Raw genomic sequence first — 20,271 nt, 5'->3', positions numbered from 1 at the left:
TCAGTATTTCTCCTCCTTTGATTTTAAGTGTATTAGTGTTTGCTGGGCAACTGACCACAATTTAATTGTGAATCTGTCCTGGCATGGCTAGGCATCCTCACTAAAAACACATGCTCAACCAGGCTGATCAAACTAACTGCTCACTGTTGACAGAAGGGCAATTCAGAGATACCACGAGATAGCTGAATAGGAATTTAACAAACATCCTTAATACAAAGGATATTTGTCACTCATTCCCAATGGAGAAAGCCAGCGGGTTTTTTTTGAGCAGAGTTAACCTCCTCAAAGAAAGAATAGTCAATCACTGAGGAAAACTTAAGGACACCTGCAGTTCAGCAGCACCACAGGAGCCAAGCAGACCTCTGTGTCACGTGCTGTGCCAGGCTTGCCAAAGCAAGTTTTGCTAGGAAGCAAGTTTGCTAGGAAGCCACCTGTGAACTCAATATTCTGCAACACCAGCTGGAAAACTGGTGCATGTTCTGATAGCCTCTGCACGTTCCACAGCCCACACTCCAGCTCATACATCTGACTCTCAAGGACATCATCATCATGCCTGGAATTCTCACTAGGACATGACAACGCTCCACACACATGAAAATCTCAACTTGTCCTTGACAAAAATGATCTTAAAAATGATACAGGTAGTTTAAAGAGCTAATGCCACTGGTCTGTGTATCAAAAAACATACATACTTTTCTGTCCAGCTTGGACAAAGAACCAGAGACAACCTGCAAATCACCAAGGTACAACGAAAATAAAATACAGAAAATGCTTGATATCCCACAACACTCAGTCCTGCAGCTGCACCAAGGTATTCTCAGGGCTGATGCAAAGACTGTGGAGTGCTGGTTACCCTCCCAGAGGAGACGCTGAGTCTGGACAAAAGGAGCACATCCAGCAGGGACCAAAAGGTGCATGGGATAATCACAAAGAGCTTAGCAAGAAAATGGGAACAGTGTCATGCAAGAGGAGAGAAAAGGCAATGAAGCACCATAGAGGAAAGCAAAGGAGACAGGAGAGGAGCCAAGAGGTTGGTCCTTGATGAGAAGAGGATAGAAAAAAGAGACTGGAACAGAACAGGGAATTATAGGAATGGAAGAGAAATGGAAACTTGGTACACAATTCCTTGAAAATGACCTGAATTTGGGGTAGACAGTTTGTATGGCAAGGTTTTGGTAGCAGGGGCCAGGGAGGCAGGCTACAAAGTGACTTCCGTGAGAAGCTGCCAGAATCTTTCCCTAAGTCCAAGAGAGCTGATGCCAGCTGGCTCCAAGATGCACCTGCCACTGGCAAAGTCTGGGCCCATCAGTGACAGCGGTAGCACTTCTGGGATAACTTATTTAAGAAAGGGGAAAAAACTGCTGCACTACCGAGCAGCCAGTTGAGAGGAGTGAGAACATGTGAGTGGAACAGCCCTGCAGACCCCAAGGTCAGTGCAGAAGGAGGGGGAGGTGATGCCCCAGGCACTGGAACAGAGATTCCCCTGCAGTGAAGACCATGGTGAAGCAGCTGTGCCCCTGCAGCCCACGGGGGTCCATGGGGGAGCACAGATCCACCTGTAGTATTTGAAGGAACCCACCCTGGAGAAGGTGGATGTCCAAAGGAGGTTGTGACTCCATGGGAAGCCTGTGCTGGAGCAGGTCCCTGAGAGGTCCATCGAGAGTGCAGCCCACAGCAGCAAAGCTGGAGCAGCTTTCTGTCAGGACTTGTGACCCCTGGAACAATGGATGGAGCAACCTATCCCTGAAGGACGGCACCCCATGGAAAGGACACATGGGGACCCACCCTGGAGCAGTTCATGAGGAACTGCATACCAAGGGAAGGACCCACACTGAAGAAGTCCATGAAGCACTGTCTCCCTGGCAGGAACCCCAAATGGAGTAGGGAAAGAGCATGAAGAGGACAGAGCAGCAAAAACATGTGATTAATTAATTGACCACAACTCCCATCCCCTGTCCCTCTGTGCCATTTGTAGGAAGAATGTAGAGAAGATAAAATAAAATTGAGCTTGGGAAGAAGGGAGAGGTCCAGGGAAGCTGTTTTAAGATTTGGGTTTATTTCTCATTATTGTACTCTGATTTTGATTGGCAACAAATTAAATTAATTTCCTTGAGTGGAGTCTGTTTTACCTGTGATGGTAACTGGTGAGTGATCTCCCTGTCCTTATCTCGACCCATGAGCCTTCTGTTGTACTTTTCTCTCCCCCTGTCCAGCCAAGGAGCAGGAGCAGTATGAGTGGTAAGCACTTGGCATTAGCCAACATCAATCCACCATGAGGGTAAAGCTAGGGAATGAGCAAAGAGGGGTGTGCTGGCCCAGGACCCTCACCTCACCACTCCAAGCCCCCTGGAATGCCCCCAGCACTCTCTCCAAGTCAGTACATGTCTCACTCCTCCAGTGCCCACTCCAAGGAGAGGAAAAGCTACGACTGCTGTTGGCTCTCTCCCATCTCAACCAGCACCCGTCTGCACACACAGCCTCTGTGTGGCACCTTGGGGGAAACAGAGCTGGCCCTGCCCCCACTACATCACAGGCCTGAGATGGGCTAGATGAAGCTTACCACCATCAACACAACTTCTGTCAAGTCCTAGTTTCCAGATTCTCAGTGCAATAGTAACAGTCCTCTTCCTCCCAGTTTGGGATTTGCTCTGTCCTTGCTGCATATGCAGATGTCACTTGCAATGATGCAGCGGTGGGTGTAGGACTATGAGGGATGCATGGCATGGATACACTGTCACTGTTCTCATACCTTCCAGCTATCCTGTCGCTTCAGGATGCCACATTGTACAGAAAAGCCAGTTTTTGTCTGCAGCTTCTCAACTTTACCCAGTGGCCTGGGGAAGAGAGGTAATTCTTATATTTGATCTTACTTTTGGGGTAGACAAGAAAGACACCATTCTAGCTCAGGCAGATAGCTGCCCCTTACCTGCCCCGGTGGAGAAAAGAGCAGTGTCTGCGAAAAAGGAAGCATTTTACTGCCCAGAAGAAATGGGAATTTTCATTTGGTTGTGGAGAAGAAAGAGCAAAAAGGGGAGAGCACACCAAAGCCCTTGCTTCACTGCTCTACTGTAACCCCGTATGTGCTGAGTGAATCACAGAACCATTAGTTTGGAAAACATCTTTAAGATTACTGAGTTCAACCATTAACCTAAACTCACCCAACCATGTCAAGTCTACCTCTAAACCATGCCCCTAAGTGGTACATCTGCACATCTTTAAAATATCTCCATATTAAGGTGGATGTCAACCAGCACCCCCAGGTCCTTTTCTGCTGAGGACCTCTCCAGCCACTCTTTCCCAAGCCTGTAGCTTGGGCTTGTTGCAACCCAAGTGCAGGATCCGCCATTTGGTCTTGGTGATGCTCCTATAACCATCCTCAGCCCATGGATCTGCACCTTTGCCATGTGCCAAGTGTTGTGGGCTGCTAGATCATAGACTGGTGCACCAGAGACTGACCCCTGGCTTCACAGGGCAAGAGAAAATGCTGCACTGCTAATGCAGAGGAGGCTTTGCTACAACAGGGAGTCAGGGCCCACCACTAATGCTGAGACTGGACGGCAGGGCACAAAGAGGCTGCGTGCAGCAAAAATTTCCCAGACTGTCTCACAATGACCAACTTCACACTCTATCTTCCTGCTATCTGCAAAGTCACGCAAACCAAGCTGTTCTGTGCAGCACTGGCTACAAAGCAAAGCAGGACTTAGGAATAAATATTTCTTTCCTGAAACAGTCCAAAGCTAAGCTGGGGAGAGGTGGAAGGCAGGAAATGCTCACCTTGTCGATATGGAGGATACACTCTAAGAGGACAGCACAACTGCTCTTAGCACAAATGAGCAAGCAGGTTGGGGGTGAGCACTGCCAGAGAGCAACCTGGGGATGCAGAAATAAGCAAATGGCAGCATATGTCTGTGTGACAACAGAGATGCCAACTGGAGAGGCAGGAACTGTGCTCAAATAGCTGGTATTGCCAGAGGCTGAGGCAGACTTGCGGTAAAAATAGCACTTCCCAGTAATGTACATCAGCACCGCAGTATCCAATGACAACAAACCTCCTAAAAAGCAAGTGTCTTCCTCACAGCTGAGCTCAATAGAAGGAGTTGTTAATGTAGTAACAGCCAGAGCCAAGTCTGCATAAGTTGCAAATGACCACAAAAAGGAAAAGCTGGTATTTTTTCAACTTTTTTTAAAAGCTGAAAGGGCATTTATTTATTCTGTTGCTGGAATTAATTCTCAGAGAGACACCAACCCTTCTGATCAGACACTAGATTAGGGGTGGGTTGCTAAATGATGGTTTTTAATATGGTAATATGAAAATGCCCTATGGTGCTGCTGTTCTCTACCACTGACAGCAGATTTCATAAACAAGCTGAACCCGTCTTCATTTGCTAAATAAATAAATTACATGCTGGAAAACAGCATTCACTTTTCTCATGGAATAACTTCTTTCATTCAGGTTCCCTGTATGTTGTATATTAATCATGAAGTGACAGCAACTAGAGGTAACAGCAGCTATCAGTAACATGGCATCTGCAGTCAGCCAACAAATCTTAATTTTTACAGAATTATTTCTGGAATTATTTAGATGTAGAAAGAGCTACATTCAAAACAGTAAAAAAATCCCAAACCATATTCTCTTTCTGTGTAACTATACTAGAGAATGAGTAATTTCCAGAACAATTATATCTCAAAACAATTATTTCTATATATTCAGGTGCAATCTTCCTTATCCAGGACTAATACTATTCTAATCAAAACTTTTCAGCATCTTCACTCCTTCTGCACAAAACCTGGCTGCAACCAGAGTCTCAAGTCTCTGATTTTTCCTTGGAGTCTTTGCACACTCTGCTCAACATTAGTCACTCGTGGACCATTACATCTTTCTTCTTCCTTCATCTGAAAGAACAAAAACTACCAAAAAGAAGAATCTTGTAAAAGAATATGAGATGTGAAGTCCCCTCTTCCACTTCCCTGGTGAACCAGTCTGTCTTAAGACTGTTGCCACCCTCTGTCCAAACAGCAGCAGGGCTGCAGAGCAGCAGTTTGCAGAACACGGGCTGGGACTGAGCACAAAACATGCAGAAGGAAAAAGACACGGCAGTCCTCTCTTCCTGTTTGCACTGTAGATTTTCTCACACTGATGCTATGACTCTGCACGTTTGTAGCTTAACACACAAACCCAAAAATACCCTGCACGTTGGAAGACACTGAGAGAATCAGACATTAGACGGTGACTTCCACTGAAAAATCCTGTGGTGGTTTGAGCAGACATTTCAGCACAAATAGCAACAGGAGGAACGTGTTGCCCTGATGTAATTACATCCTGCTACAGTCAAAAACTTAGGGCTAGCTGTGCTCAGACACGTGATGAACTCAAAACTTCTAAGTTTTGTTTGATAAGAGAAAGAAAGAATATAATTTATTTACCTTTACCCATGTAAAGAAGAGAATTAGACTGGACTCTGTTCAAGAATCAGTGGAAGTTGTCCACAACTTCCACACATCCTGGCCCCACATCGTGGCAAACTTCCCCATATCTTGGCCATGACACAGGTTTTGCCAAATCAGAAAATCTGATTAGACTGCCACAGTTTCAGATTTCACATTTCTTCATATATTAGCACTTGACTTTCATACATGTTAAAACACAGTGACAAATCTTTGAATGATCGGATACAAAAGCAGAATAAAATAATTTAAAAGTTGATAATATAGTATTTAGTTCAGGAATAAAGTCCACACAAAAGCAGCCTATCAGTGAGTATTTTCAACACTGTATTTGGTTTTGGGAAATGAGGAAGAATGTACAGAAGGTATCTCTCCAGCAACCTTTTAAGCTGCTACCTCCCACAAGCCATTTGCAGAGGAATGTCTGGAAGAGAAAGCAGATTCAGTTATAACATCCTGACTTTGGAAAACTTTCAGTTCCCATTTGCAGCTCCAAAATAGTCTACTTAGAAAAGATAGCAAGCATCCCTAACACTGCACTTCAATCAGAGGCTGACCCGCCTACAGCAGTGAAACACAGACCAGAAAACATGAAACACCAATGCCATGTTATTTTTAACACTGCACAAAACGAACAAAAATTAATAAATAGAGCATTTGTTTCTAACAAAATGCCATATGGCTTAACAAAAAAAGGAATCCTCCTCATGCTAACCAATTTGCTTAGCCTGCCAAAAACTATTAAAAGGAAAAGAAGAAAAAGAAAACACACAGATCAGATATCCAAAGCGTCTGAAGTTTGAAAACATGGAAACTAAGTGTGCATACCCTAAGACAGGTCCTTCTGTGTGAACAAGCAAAGATCTTGTTTTAAATATTGCACAGCCAGCTGGGAATCCAAGCATGAAACTCTTCACCAGTCCTACGTGCCCTGCTTGGTGTGGGTGCCTTACCTCACTTCTCAACAATTCCTCTGAGGCTGGAGCAGCACTGACCATCTCCAGAGAAAGACATTTGTCCAGCCCCACAACACAAGCAGGAGTTAAGAGGAGCTTCCAGCAAGAGAGATCCACCTCTGTAACCAAGCTGAAGCAGTTGAGTCAAAGCCATATCCAGAAGCAATTGATATCACAGTCAGCTGCAATCTAAGAGCAAATTATCTAAAAGTTTCTGTGATTTTCAGGGACTGTACTCATCAATGAGAAAAGATGAAATGCAGGATTTCACTCTGAAACACCATCAGGCAAACAATCCCAAAAAGGTGCATCTAAGCAAAAGTTTCACAAAAAAAAACCCCAGGGTAAATGGGCATTTGTCAATTTTTTTTTTTATTAGTATCTATTTTCTAACCACTTAAGTATGGCAGTGTCAGGCATTTTGATCCCATGCAGCATATCCACTCAAAATCCAGTATTTGTTAGAACATGTCTGTGAAAGGGTAGTCAAAAGGAAACCACAGGACATGCCACACAGGGCTGGTAGATAGTCCAAGATCACTAATATGGCCTCCAACTATGCCAAGCAGCTATGCCTCAAGTTCAGTCTGTAGGGGTCCAGAAACTGGTAAACCTTAACAGCTACAAAGTACTTCTAGTACTCTACAACTTGCACTGCAGAAAGAAGGGCAGCAGGTCTTAAACAGCACAAAAACCTCCAAGTTCTATGAAGCAGGTGTGAAAATAAATCTCTTCTGTGGATCAGAGGAGAGATTTGAGCCACAATTCACACCAGTGCCCTTTCTGCAGGAGACACAGATGGATGCCAGCTAGACTGCAAAGCTCAGGTCTGCTTAGACATGTGGTATGAACACAGATTAGACAGGCTCTGTTTCTGCTGCTGGTGAACTGGGAAGCTTGAGACCCGCTGCCATGGCAGGGACTTTCTCTGGTGCCAAGGCAGAAAATCACATCCTGCACCTCTTGCAATAACCATAGTCAGCTGCCAGCACACATAGTAGTGTCAGTGTAATGAGAATGGTGCAGAGCACACCTAAGTTACACCATTCTTCAAGATCTCACTCGTGAAGGTGTTCTCGAGGACCTGTCCCTGCTTCCCTGTCTCTCACCTCCTACTCACAGCACTGCAATTGATGGAGCTGCAGGAACAGCTGCTGGCTCATGCTGCTCTAGATGCTCTCCTGCTGCCCATCTTCTCTCCAGCTACTTGACACAGCCCACCCTGGGGCCCCACATCATGCACTGAAAGGTGGGTGATAAAAGGACTTGCTGCCATACAGGGCACAGGGACACAAATCCCAGGAAGCAGCACTCCTTCCCAAGGCTCGTTTCCCTGCAGGGTGAGTTGGCCAGCCACTTCCCAGCAGTTGCAGCCTGCCCACTGCCACATCACTGCTATGTCCTGCAAGGCCAATGCCAAGAAGTATCAAGATAATGTCCCTGTGCAACACCATTCAGTGCATTTCCTGGTCTAGTTCTAAATAACTTGGGACAAATTCAATTTGAAAGGTAATCAAAAGACACGAGGGAACAGAGGTTTGCTTCAGCACAGCTGTGTATCCCAAGGCTCAAAGTAATGCTTTTAAATCTTCCTTTCTTCCTGACCTAGACAACCAAGAGATCATCAGACTCTTCATTCAAGTTGAGGTAATCTGCATACATTTTCCCTTCATCCTCATATGGTAACAATTACATAGCTTGAGCACACTTCTAGTTTCTACTTCAAGAACTGCAATTGCATCTTTGGTCAACATACACAAAGTAACAGTTCCAGCTCCAGTGCTTTCCTTTTTCTAGGTGATTGGAGTTCACTTGTCTTCAAAGCCAGCATCCACAAGGACAAAATCTAATGATGTTGCAGTCATTACTTTTCATGAATAATCACATCCTTCAGTTAGTAAAAATGCTTCTCACATTCTAGGAAAACACTGGGGAAATTAAAACCCCAAACACACTAGAAGGTAAAATAAGAGTGATCACTTAGGGACAAAGTCCAGATTACTGTCTGGAAAGGAATTACAGATATTTGCAAGAAAAAAGCTTGCATTCTCCTCCAAAGCATCTTAGCACCGTAAGGAAATATTGGCAGACCTGGCAGTGTTCGGTTAATGGCTGGACTCAGCAATTTTAGAAGTTTCTTTCAACCTTATTGATTCTATGAAATAACCCCTTGCAAACTCTATATGAAGGTATGTCACCACCTAATTCTTCAACTGAAATTCCAGGTTTCTCCATTTCTTTCCACATGCTCAAGTGCTCACAGAGGTGCAGCAGTGAAGTTACTGGTGACAGTGACACACCATACACCTCTGTGCTGCTTCTTAAAGCAAAGCCAAGTGAGAAGGCTGTGTTTGTCAGCAGGTGCCACCACAAACCAACCCCTTCTAAGCCACTTTCCACATAGCCACTGACCCAGAGTGGCTGCAGGGCTTTGAAGCCCTACTGTAGGCAGAATTGAACGCTGCAGGGAGGACATAAAAGCATCATGATCACATCCCAGTAGCATGAAACAAATCTTAAAATTTCAGCCCCAATGGGGTTTTTGCAGTTCAACAAGGATAGACATCCCCTAGTCTATCTTCATTCCTAAACTCTTGCCATTTGCTGCCTTGTACACTATGAATACTGTCTTGGGAAATTCTCTAATACAAGACTTAGTATCTGACAGGACAAGACTTCCACAACTACCCTGAAAGCTTGCCTGACAATTCCAGGACATCTGGCTAGGCATGTAATTCCCTGACGTGATATAGACATGTATCATTCTTAGCCATCCTCCCCAGAACAAATTAAAACCCTACCTTTTGGCCTTCTTGAAACAGGTTTTTCTGATAGCAAGATTTTTTTTCTTTCTACATTCCACTCAAGAATACTATGAGCACTTCCTCCCCATCTCAGTTTTTGGGCTCATCATTCAGTATGTCATTCTCTGCACTTCCCATTCTTCTTCTGTTTGCTTGTCCCTCTGTGTCTGAGGAGTAGGGGACCAAATAAACCTTTACAGGTCAAAGCTGAAACAGAAAATCGCTGCAGTCAACCCACTGGAATCTGCCCGACACCCATTCTCTACCCAGTTCTTCATCATAGTCTTTCTGGACCACCCTGCAAAGTTAATTCCTGTGCTAAGGTTCTTTGATTTTTTTTTCTGCTGTTCTGGCTCATCTGTTAACTACTTAAATTACTCACCTCTCTGCTGACTTTACAGATCTTCAACACAGTCAATATTACCATTATGGCTGTTTACATTCTTAAATCTCAACCTATAGGTCTTCAAACTCAAATCTCTGTTTACTTCCATTCTGTATTTCTAATCCCACTCAGTCCTACTGCACTGAGGGAGACACCTCTGCAACCACTTACATGCAGTTAACTTAACCCACTTACACAATTGCTGTGGTGAATTCTAACAAAACAATACAGGTGCTGGAATGTCAAGAACTGAGGCACTTCTGTTCCTGAATTTGTTAGGTAACAGAGGAAGACAACATTTTTAGAAAACTTTCATCTCTCAGGTATCTTCATGACAGGCTCCATTCCCATTTTTGTGCCTTGACCTGACCTTATTTATGCAAAATACCTTGCATGACACTTCCTTGCTAGAGGAAGATGGAGCACCTAAACTTAATGGAATGGTTTTGTAACAGTAGTACAATAAATTTTCTCTTGTAATTCAAATTCTCAGGGCACAGAGAAAGGCACCTACCGAGACAGCACTCATTAAACATGCCAGCAGAGCTTTATTCCTATTACTGTACAGAGGCCTTGAACTATTTGTAAAAGATGAATGCATTTGGTTTGAACTCATTTGCTTTGATTTTACTTTTTGAACAGAGGGGATGAAGTGCCAGGGGAAGAGAAATGAGAAGAGTTCAATATGTGCAAGAACTTTAGCAGCCCACACTGTGCTACAACCTTAGAGATGCTTAAGATAAGTGGATACTGCTGCTCACACTGTCAGAAGTGCTGGGAGGCTGAGGGAAGGAAGGTCTCCCTCCTGGATTTTTCCACATGTCTCTTCCTTCAGTTCCTGAAAATTTCAGATGTGTTGAGTGTACAGGGCAAAAAGAATTGTGTTTGGAACACATACTGTGCTGCTGCAGGTCTTGAGAGAACAGCTCTGGGGAGACACAGCAGGCAAGCACAGAGGTGACTGCAGTGCTGACCCAGCACAGCAACCCAGAGGCCACAGACCTGCAGAGAATCAAGCAGAAAGTGCAGGCCCTTGAACCTGGGGCATCAATCACAGGTCTGCCCCAAGTGAAAAGAGAGTTTGGAGAAGAGGAGAGAATCCACTTAACTCCTAGGATCAGAACAAAATAGTTTCAGCCCACCTGTTCACATGCTGACAGGACTCTGCCCTCATCCTGAGTGCACTGAGACCAAGCCTGTTTATTTTCCTGATGTAGTAATACTTTCAAGGGAGAAGAAATTAGAAATCTTCTGAGAACTACAGACTACTTTCTTTAATCTCTTAGCCTTAAAACAGGCAGATTTGGGAAGGGAATCTGATGTTCCTGTTTTGCCCATTGGAACTACAAATGAGAAGGTTAAGAGAGAAGACAAGCTATTTGTAGTAAGCCTTACAAAAACCTTGTCCATCCATTCATGAAAACTGTTCGCTGACTATTATGCCAACCTGGATGTGTTTGCAAAGTCCAGAAATTAAAAACCTTGGAATATTTTACATAAAAGCCACGATAAAGGACAATAGCCACCAGCTGATCAGTGCCAGGAGCAGAAGAGGAAATGTCAGCAAAGCAACACAATCCAACAAGTAAAACTTGCCCAGAAAACTACGAATGCTGGCTGGAGCTACAGAGGGAATGACAACAATTGTAGGTCCATAAAGAAAACCAAGGATCTGAGTTAAGAAAACCATTTAGGAAGACAAAAGAATACAATCACAGAACTACGGTAAATTATATGTATAGTTTAAAATAGGCAATTTGTAAGCACAGTGACAGTTCTGATTAACTTAGTGCAATAGGAAAGGCAGCAAAAATAAGGAATGAGCTATACAACCCTAAATACAAACCACTTTTAAGTAGAGCTAATAATTTTACATTTACCTGATGTAGTTCTGGCTCATGCTTAAGACCTTGATTTCTGTATTTGCTAGGGCCCCGTATTTAACTTTTAGGTCCTAACTAGTCCCTCAAGAACTACTTCCTCTTTCATAACTTAGTCCCTATGACTGTCTGCACAATGCTTCATGCAACGAAAACCTGCTTCTTAGTTGGGTCAGATGATTTGAATCCACAAAACTTTATTGGGGGCTCTTTGTTTCTTTGAACTAAATGGCCTTCACCTCCCATACCCCTCTTCCACGTTCTCTGCTTTGTCTGTTTAATATATATAAAGCAGCTGCTATTTTAAGAATAACAGAAGACACTGCTTAACCAGCACCTGGAGGGTACAATGCCAAAGCCTGTGGGAAACAGTTCTCTCTCTATTTGGCATCTTTCTTGGTGTTAGTTCTGGACTGGGCACAATTTACTCCTAACTCAGGTCTCTGCTGTACTGGTCAGTGTCTGCTTTGTGTATGTGGCATACTCACGAAAGGAAATCTTTCACATAGGCATCCACTATCCCTACTCCTATTTCTTTGATTTTGCTCTCATCCATGCAATATCTGACAGGGAGAAAATGGAGCTGAAGAGAAAAAAAACCACAACATTCAATATAGCCATTGCCTGCATCACTCTCTTTTAACTTCCCTCCTTTTTAGCACTTTTTAAGTTCTTTTCCATTTAATTTCTCTCACTCCTTTACTGAGCCTGCCCAAAAAAGCACAGATATGTAACAAAGTTGCCCTAACAGATGTGAATTCCCTTTTAAATGGAACTAAATTTATGCTGAAGAAGCTAATACACAGTTGGTGCCTGAGCAGAAATATCCACAAGCCTCTACTTCCCTCTAGCATAGGGTTTTGTTTTCTTTTAAATAGCATAAAGGAAGTAATTCAAAAGTTACTCCAAAGGAAGTAACTTACTGAAGCTGTTTTACTTATTCACAAATAAAAAATTCTCTTAGACTAAAAAATCCCAAGAAACCACAGGAGTAACATTTTTAGAGCACTTGCCCAATCTCCTTAAATCTAAAATCTCACTAAGGGAGGTGGCCAGACATTGGTTAACAAGTCCTGAATAAAGCCTTCAGTTGCTCCATCACAGCAACTGGTTAATACAATACAGGCAGAAAAAATATAGCAGCTTTCATTACTTCACAGCTTTTGAATAAACCCAGGATTTTTCTCTGGGACAAACACTGGTCTCAGAATTCAAAAGCTTCTCCTGAAAAATGATATAAAGAGCTGCATGTCTCATAAAGGAAAAAGCTATAGAGCAGTATTCAATAAAAGCAACCAACAATAAAATTTATCTTTCTAAGAAATACTGTCTTCTTTTTAATATTATCTATAGAGGCAAAAAGTAAATAATGTATAATGTATTAAATAATGTATTAAATACATATACATATTAGAATAATTTAATAGAATTTATTTCTTTCATACATCTTTATACCACACTCATTTCACTGAATACATTTCAGACAAACACTTGCTCATAACTAGCTCACAGCTGCAGCACACCTTATAAAACATTTCTGAATGAAAAAGCTTTTTATAATTTGCAGCTTTTGACTCCAGCAGCTTCTGAGACAATAAACGCCAATTATTTCTCCATCAGTGATTTGCACTTTTTAAAACAGGATAATCACTGTGACTGACCCAGCACTGCCACAGGAGGGACTAAATTAATATTTTTCTTTCATACCACAATAACCCAACTGAATGAAATCCTGAGATTATCCTCATTCAGCCTTTTCAGACTGGATTTCCCAAGACAGTCTCCTATCAATACATAAGCAGAGTCACTGATTGTGTTGGCTGTCTCCAAGCAGTGAAATTCTGTGCCCCCGACCCGATGTCAGCCAAACACAACAGTAAAAGCTGTGCAGAAAGGAGGTTCCTTCCAAGCAGACTGAAAGCTGGCCATGAGCAAGAAGACAGACCTGGGAAATTGCTTGCAGAGGGACGACACGGGTTTTCCCTGGTTGTGTCCTTCTGACCCTGCAGCTGCACGTGCAGCCCTGAGCCCGGCACAGCAAGGGCCATCCCATGCCCAGGGTGCAGCCAGGGAAGAGACAACACTGCATATCAGGACACCAACTACTGCTGCAAAAATACCTTGCTTTATTGAACCCACACGTTTCCAAGCTAACAACTGATGGGAACATTTGGGTATCCAATGGACTGTGGCTTCTGAGATTTCAAGATATATTGCCCAGCTCTGTCCTACTGCCAGACCTCCTTCTTGGACCTGGGAAGATTGTGCCATGCAGCAGCTCTGACTAAAAGAAACTGCTTCTCCATGGGGTTTGAGGAGCAGCTGGCAGTAAAAAAGGGTTACTGCCAGGTGATTTTGAGAAGCCTTTGCAAAAAACTTTTGATGAAGGGCATTTACTTTTTTCTGGAGCAGGGCAGCAGACAGGAATGCAATACTGTCCTGGAGCAAATCAACCTTCATGCAGTCCCAAGGTTAACACGGTCCTTGGGTAGGACCATACACCTACCACTTGGCTACAGACTGTACAGATGAACACCCTTGTCCTGGTTTAGGGCAAATTTGGGAGAAAACCTCCGAAGGGGTTTCCTCTAGAGAGCAAATTCAAGTGGCCCCTCCCGCATCGGGCTTGGGAAAAGATTTCCTTGGAGAAAAGTGGAAAAAACCTGTTTATTTAACAGGCAAAGCATTCATCAGCACAAAAAAATTGAACAATATTAAACTGTAGAACCTCTTGCTGCTCTAAAGGAGGTGACAAACTCAGAAAGTCCCCTCCCTGGGTTGCAGCTCGCAGTCTCTTATCAGTCCCTCCAGCACTGGAAATGCCACGGCCTAGGCCCAGCCTGGTGGGCCACAGGTGCGAGCTGCCAGTGCTCCTCTGGGTGTTCAGTCCAGAGCAGGTTTAAACAGAAACCAAAGAAAATGACAAACCATAGTCCAGGGAACTTCACTGCCTCAGCTAGCTAAAACTAACTAAAAGCAAAGGAGAGCTCTGTCCCGCTGTCTGTCCATGCTGCAGGCAACACAGTCCAGCACCAGGATGCAGGGGAGCAAGTGCAGTTTCTGATAAACTCTGTGCTTCTTCTCTCCCTCACTTCCAGTCTTAAAGGTGCAAAACTTATTTCTAAACAGACAAATGGGGATACAAGCATCATGAAGTCACCCCAGGACAACCCTCCATCCTCCTCCTTTGGTAGAGGGAGGTTAGATGGGATGATGAGGAGAGCATAATAACAGCAGTGCCTCCCCTCAGAGGCTCTCCCCACACCTGCACAAAAGCACACAGTGCCCCCCTACAGCAACTCCACAAAAGCTGCTGTCCACACAAGGATGTGATTCTCCCAATGCACTGACCTCTATGTGCAGCAGTGCTGCTGCCAGATCCAGAGCCAACCTTCCTACCCTTTCCACTGCCTCCTGTTGAACACCACCATTTCTCATGAATGCAGTTTATTAGAAAGAGAAAGTGACTGAGAGGCAACTACCCTAGAAGGAGTGGGACTCAATGATAAATGACAGAGTAAGTTCCTGTCTGTATGTTTCTTGTCCCAAAACAAAAGCAGTTAATAAAACAAGGAGCATCAGATCCCAACTGTAGTATTCAGCAGCTCTGACTCCTAACAGGTGGTAGAGGAGAGGTGTTCTGGATGTCAAATCTTGAAATATTTTACCACATAATATAAAGCAAATTTACAAGTGATGAACCATCTTTTAAAGTCATAGTGCCTTTTTTTCTCAATTACTCTAAAGCTCTTCAACTTTGAGACAGCTTTTGTCCTTTTTCTAACATAATCGCTTATAATTCTAATCCACCCCAATAATTAATCAAATTACTCTTTTACTAGGTCACCTGACAGAACTAGTTTAGTTCTTGAAAAGAATGGAGATTAAGTGAATATTTCTTTGATAGGTAGTAACACAATTCATTACAAAGCACTTCTGTCAAGTTTAGTACCATAATTTATATAACTACTACTGTACTATTTCGGTTTGCAACCATTCAAAAGTACTTAAATACTTAAACAGAGCTCCAAGTTTCCATAAAGTACTCATTCCAAAAGTAACCAGGTGAATTGTCAAAGAGAACATGATGAAAATTTCTGTTGCTTTGACTAGTTGTTTACTTAATCATAGGAAAATTTCCACCCATCAACCATCAGCCCACAAGGACATATTACACTATCTTCACTCCACAAAAGCTGTTACTCAGCATGCATCTCCTTTCTATTTTTATTGTTTCCATTTCTTTCCAACTTCACCTTTGGTCTCTGCTCTGTCAGAAGAGAGGAGGAAGCTACAGGACCTAGTAGTAATAATCCTACAAAAAGAAGGAAAATGAGAGAGGAAGGGGAAAATGAAAACTTAAAAATAAGATGTGAGGAGCTCTATCCAGCAGAACAGAGATATCAAAGAACCAGCAGACTCATTCTCAGGAGCACTACAAAGCACATAACTGTGATTCCTTCACTCCAGTCATGCTCTATTACAATAAACATAACTCCCTAAGCTGCAGATGCCCTCTGGACATTTACCTCAGACACAGAGGATATTTTCAGTAGGGGATTTTTTAGGCAGTAGCAAATGGAAATACAGGGTTGAGATGATAGGATCCTTTCCACAAGAGACTCCTAAAGGATATCCTGGCTGCCACTGCAGCCAGCTCTCCCATTTGGCTCTCTCATGGCCCCTGGTCTCCAATTTTGTTTATCAGGAAATGACTGCTACGTCAAGTATGAAACGTCCCCAACTTCTCACTTAAACAGATGTTACTGGGGCAGGAAGGGTTGTGGGTAGTGTGGCCTTTTTTCAGAAACAAGAGTATCAGAGGAGTCCAGCAGGATACTCCGATCAGTTGGGGCCACATACTGAGACCTTATTCTCCATTTCTTTTTCAAAAGTTAACCTTTATGAAAAGACTTGTTTGCAAAATAGAACTAATGGATCAGCTGCTCTGTCCCAGTTCAGAGACAGATGCATGTTACAGCTTTTCTAAGCCAAGCCATGAGGACCTGTGAACAACCACTTCTCTGGTAGTAGTGAAGGCTGTGATCTTTATCAGGGACACAGACTGCACTCCTGCACTGGGTGACAGAATTACTGTGGTTTAAGAAATTACCACCTCCAACCAGGATGTGATGATTGACCAGCAGGTCACTATATAGAACAGCTTAATATTCATTGCTCTTCCCATTAAGCTTAAAGTCACAGAGACACTAGAAACTCATTTCTTTTTCTTTGCCACTGAGGCTTGCTAAAAGCATGGCTGGCAGCCAGCCATTTTGGCCTGGATCCCCAATGCAATTGCTTCCAACAGTGTAACTAACCACACACATGGTTATTTCTGCCCTGAGCTGTAAATAACTGCACAGAGCAGTGGGAATCAGCTAACCTGGGCATCAGCCAGCCCTCACCTGGTAAATACCCATGCAAGTAGGCTGGCTGCACTGTTACATGCTCCCTTCAGTATTCCTGTGACTGGGGTCTCTTCTTGATATGCTCTTAGAGAAGTGGGCACAGGAAGGGAAGTTCAGAGGAAGTATTTCCAACAGTTCCTTCAACAGAAGGCAATACACTGGGAGAAATCACTCACTCTCACAGGAGGAACAGCCCAGTAATGTTTAGAGAACATGCAGTCAATTTAGGATTGCATGGTACTACAAAGTGTGTGTGGTACCTACAACATATGTAAAACCACAATTTAACTTGATAAAAAGAAAGAGCACCAACATATGCACGAATATCCTCCCACTGCAGTACAACAGCAGAAAGTTGTGCATTACTTCATCAGTGCCCAGACCCATCAATGTCCAATGCCACACAAAGTATTTCTTCAAGAGTGGAACCAGAGGGAGGAATGCATTCTGGAACTGTGGGCACAAGTGATAAGCGGCGTGGCTATGCTTGACCTGGCTCTGTTCCGTGACAAGGAAACATGAGCTTTTATGCTATTTTCTCTGGACTAAACACAGCACTCTTTCGTGAAGTAGTCTTAGATGAGAATTCTGCAATTCTGTGCTTAGCAGTTTACAAAGAACAAAGGTTTTTTAAATCCTTTTGCTAATAGCACATACAAGAAATAGCAAAACTGAAACTCACATCCCCAGGAAGGAGTTAAGGAAAAGCAAAACACAACCAGTGGCCATCATTAATACGGCATTATGATTCACAGATGAAAAATAGAAAAGGGAAAAAAAAAGTCAAACCAGAGCATAAAAACTGTTTAGCAGATAAGTTGCTTTCTGGATATCACAGGTACAGAATTTTCCAAGACAGTGAGTGTAGGAAAAATACCCCAATATTTTGGAAGCAAATCCTGACTCATTCCATACAAAACGGGCTCCCAATCAGAAAATGCCTGAAGTATCAAAGCAAATTTCTGAACATTTCAAGTTAGAAAATATCTCAGAGTAGCTAGTATAAGCATGCTCAAGCCAAACAAGTAAAGCAAACAATGTGAACAGAGGACAGAATTGCTATCCTTTGGGGGTGGCATGGTTAATTGTCTTCACCAAAGTAAAAACTACCCCAGCAAATTTTAAAAGGAATGCAGAGAAGTCATAATGAAACACTGGAAGAGATGACAGTCACAAATGATCACTGTGAACTGTGATCTGAATAATGCATTTCTGTGAACTGAATTTGCTGCTGTATTGTTTCTACAGACCAGTGCACTGATGCACCACAGTGAACGTTTCCTCTCTCAAAAAGCTTCACAAGTTGCCTTTGTAATCTTAGTATTACCATGTGAGTTATCCAATAAACAGTGTGAAAAAATAATCAGACTTAATGACTCAAGAGTGGGCACAAGATTAAAATTTTCTGTCCCACATTTTTACAGTCATGACTGTAAAAGTCACATTGGCACTTTCGCAAATGTCAGTTTCAAGCTCTGACACAAAAATAAGTACTGATGCCATTTGCTACAAATGTAGTAATGGATTATGAAGAAGTGATGAGCAGATATGTGAGGAAGAGCTAATTCTATGAGTTACACTGATAGTTATAGGTTGAAGGCTCAAAATATTTTCATCCTCTTTATTACTTTTGATATGCAAGATCTCTTTAGACCATTTCTAATTACCGGTGTAGCACAGCTTGAGTAGAACGGCAACACGTTGCTAATGGCAACAGCAGTGGTTTCACATGTTTATTTCACTAGAACATGCTTCACCTTGGAACTCTCCAGCTGGACTTGGATAATGGGCAGACTTCAGAGGTGTCATAGGACTCCCACTGCCTTCAGCAGTGCTTCACCAGCTCCTACTGACAGAAAAGTCTACTCCGATTGCCGCTGTGTTTTCAAGTAAAAATTGTAGAGATGACATTGCCCTTCCTGGAAAAGCCATTCCCACACTGCAGAGACAACCCCCACGAAGGCACACAAACGTGTTTGATGTAGGACAGGCACTGTACCTCATTCCTTCTGTCGATCTGTTCTGGTAGTTGCGGTACAGCTGGGGGACACCCAGCATGGCCTCAGTGAACACTGCAAGGAAGCCCAGCGTTTCCACAAAGAGGGAGGAGTCCAGCCACAGGTAAGTGATGTAACCAGTCACACCAGTGAACGTGAGGACACATTGCACGTAGTCTGTAAATTTGCTCCAATGCCAAAAATAGTTCAAGTCAAAATCTGCAACAGAACGGGAATGCAAGAAGAATTAAATATGTTTTCCCAACCAACTCAAAGTTAATCGGGGTGGAATTGAGAACTGGGAAGCATGAGGGAGCCACAGTCCTTGGCGGAAGGGGTTAGTAGAAAATGAGGGATAGGATTAAAAAAATTAAAACAAAACAACCAAACAAACACACTTGCAATCAACCCCACCCCACCTCCCCCCCACAAAAAAATCCCACAAAATGAAGAAAAATAAAAAATAATAGTCCTGATTTCAAAATAATTTTTTGGGGGATGGTCAATAAAGAAACAAGAAAACAAAGGCTTGCAAGCCAACAAAGTATTTAAAAAGATAACTTTTTAAAAGTAAGCATTTCAAAAATACCTTCCTATCAAACATGAAGGACTCTGGTCTCTGCTATAAATTTTGCTTGGTAATATAGTTAAGAAAGAAAGGAAGAAGGGAAGAGAAGACAAAAGAGATAAGAGCAATCATAACCTTGGTAATAGTTTCGCAGAAAAACATCTGAGTTATTGTAAAAACAACCCAATATATAATCACTAATTGCGCTACTTAACAGATGTATTCTCCAGATGCAGAAGACTATTTTAGGACACTAAACCTCACCACACTGCATTCAAAAAAAAAAAAAAGTAGAGAATGAAACACCTGACTTTCCATAAGGGTTGTAACTTCTTTAGCCCTTATTTAAACTGCTAAAATGTTTTGCCACATGATTTCTTATTTTTAACCAAGACTAAAGTTTACTTTCTTCGAAAAATGGTTTCAAAAATTCAGAGGGAAAAAGTCACACACCCATCACTTCAAGGTCTGGAAAGAAACTGTGACTGATTTTTCTAAGTGGCTCCCTTCTCAAGGGTGTACAAACACATTAGTTTGCAATGGGAGAGATATTTTTTTAAAGAAAAAAAAGTTGATTCTGCTGAATACAGTGACAAGTGTGTGCAAAAGAAAAATCTTAAATGCTTTTTTAAAAAGTAGTTTTAAAAACAGAATAAAATTCATGTGTGTGCAAACCAGTCCTATTCCAAGAAGATAGGCAGAGAACAGCAATCCCCGTCCCAGACCATGTCATCTGATATGTATAACTGAACAAATTTATACATATGATTGCAAGCATTATTTATGTTTGAAGAAAAGTATGAATAATAAATATCATATTGGGAT

At 42.6% G+C, this 20,271-nt stretch overlaps 1 protein-coding gene across 2 annotated transcripts in view; it reads right to left on the bottom strand.

Moving 5' to 3' along the window:
• SLC66A2 (solute carrier family 66 member 2) overlaps window positions 1–20,271 on the bottom strand; it is a 64,812-nt gene that overhangs the window by 4,256 nt on the left and 40,285 nt on the right. For both annotated transcript variants that reach the window (XM_054630495.2, XM_077179874.1), the window contains one exon: window positions 18,881–19,097. In XM_054630495.2, coding sequence (XP_054486470.1) covers window positions 18,881–19,097 — 217 coding nt within the window. The remainder of the gene's footprint in view (window positions 1–18,880; window positions 19,098–20,271) is intronic.

The sequence above is a fragment of the Agelaius phoeniceus genome, chromosome 1 (assembly GCF_051311805.1).
Source record: "Agelaius phoeniceus isolate bAgePho1 chromosome 1, bAgePho1.hap1, whole genome shotgun sequence".
NCBI lineage: Eukaryota > Metazoa > Chordata > Aves > Passeriformes > Icteridae > Agelaius > Agelaius phoeniceus.
This window is presented reverse-complemented; position numbering and strand designations above follow the sequence as displayed.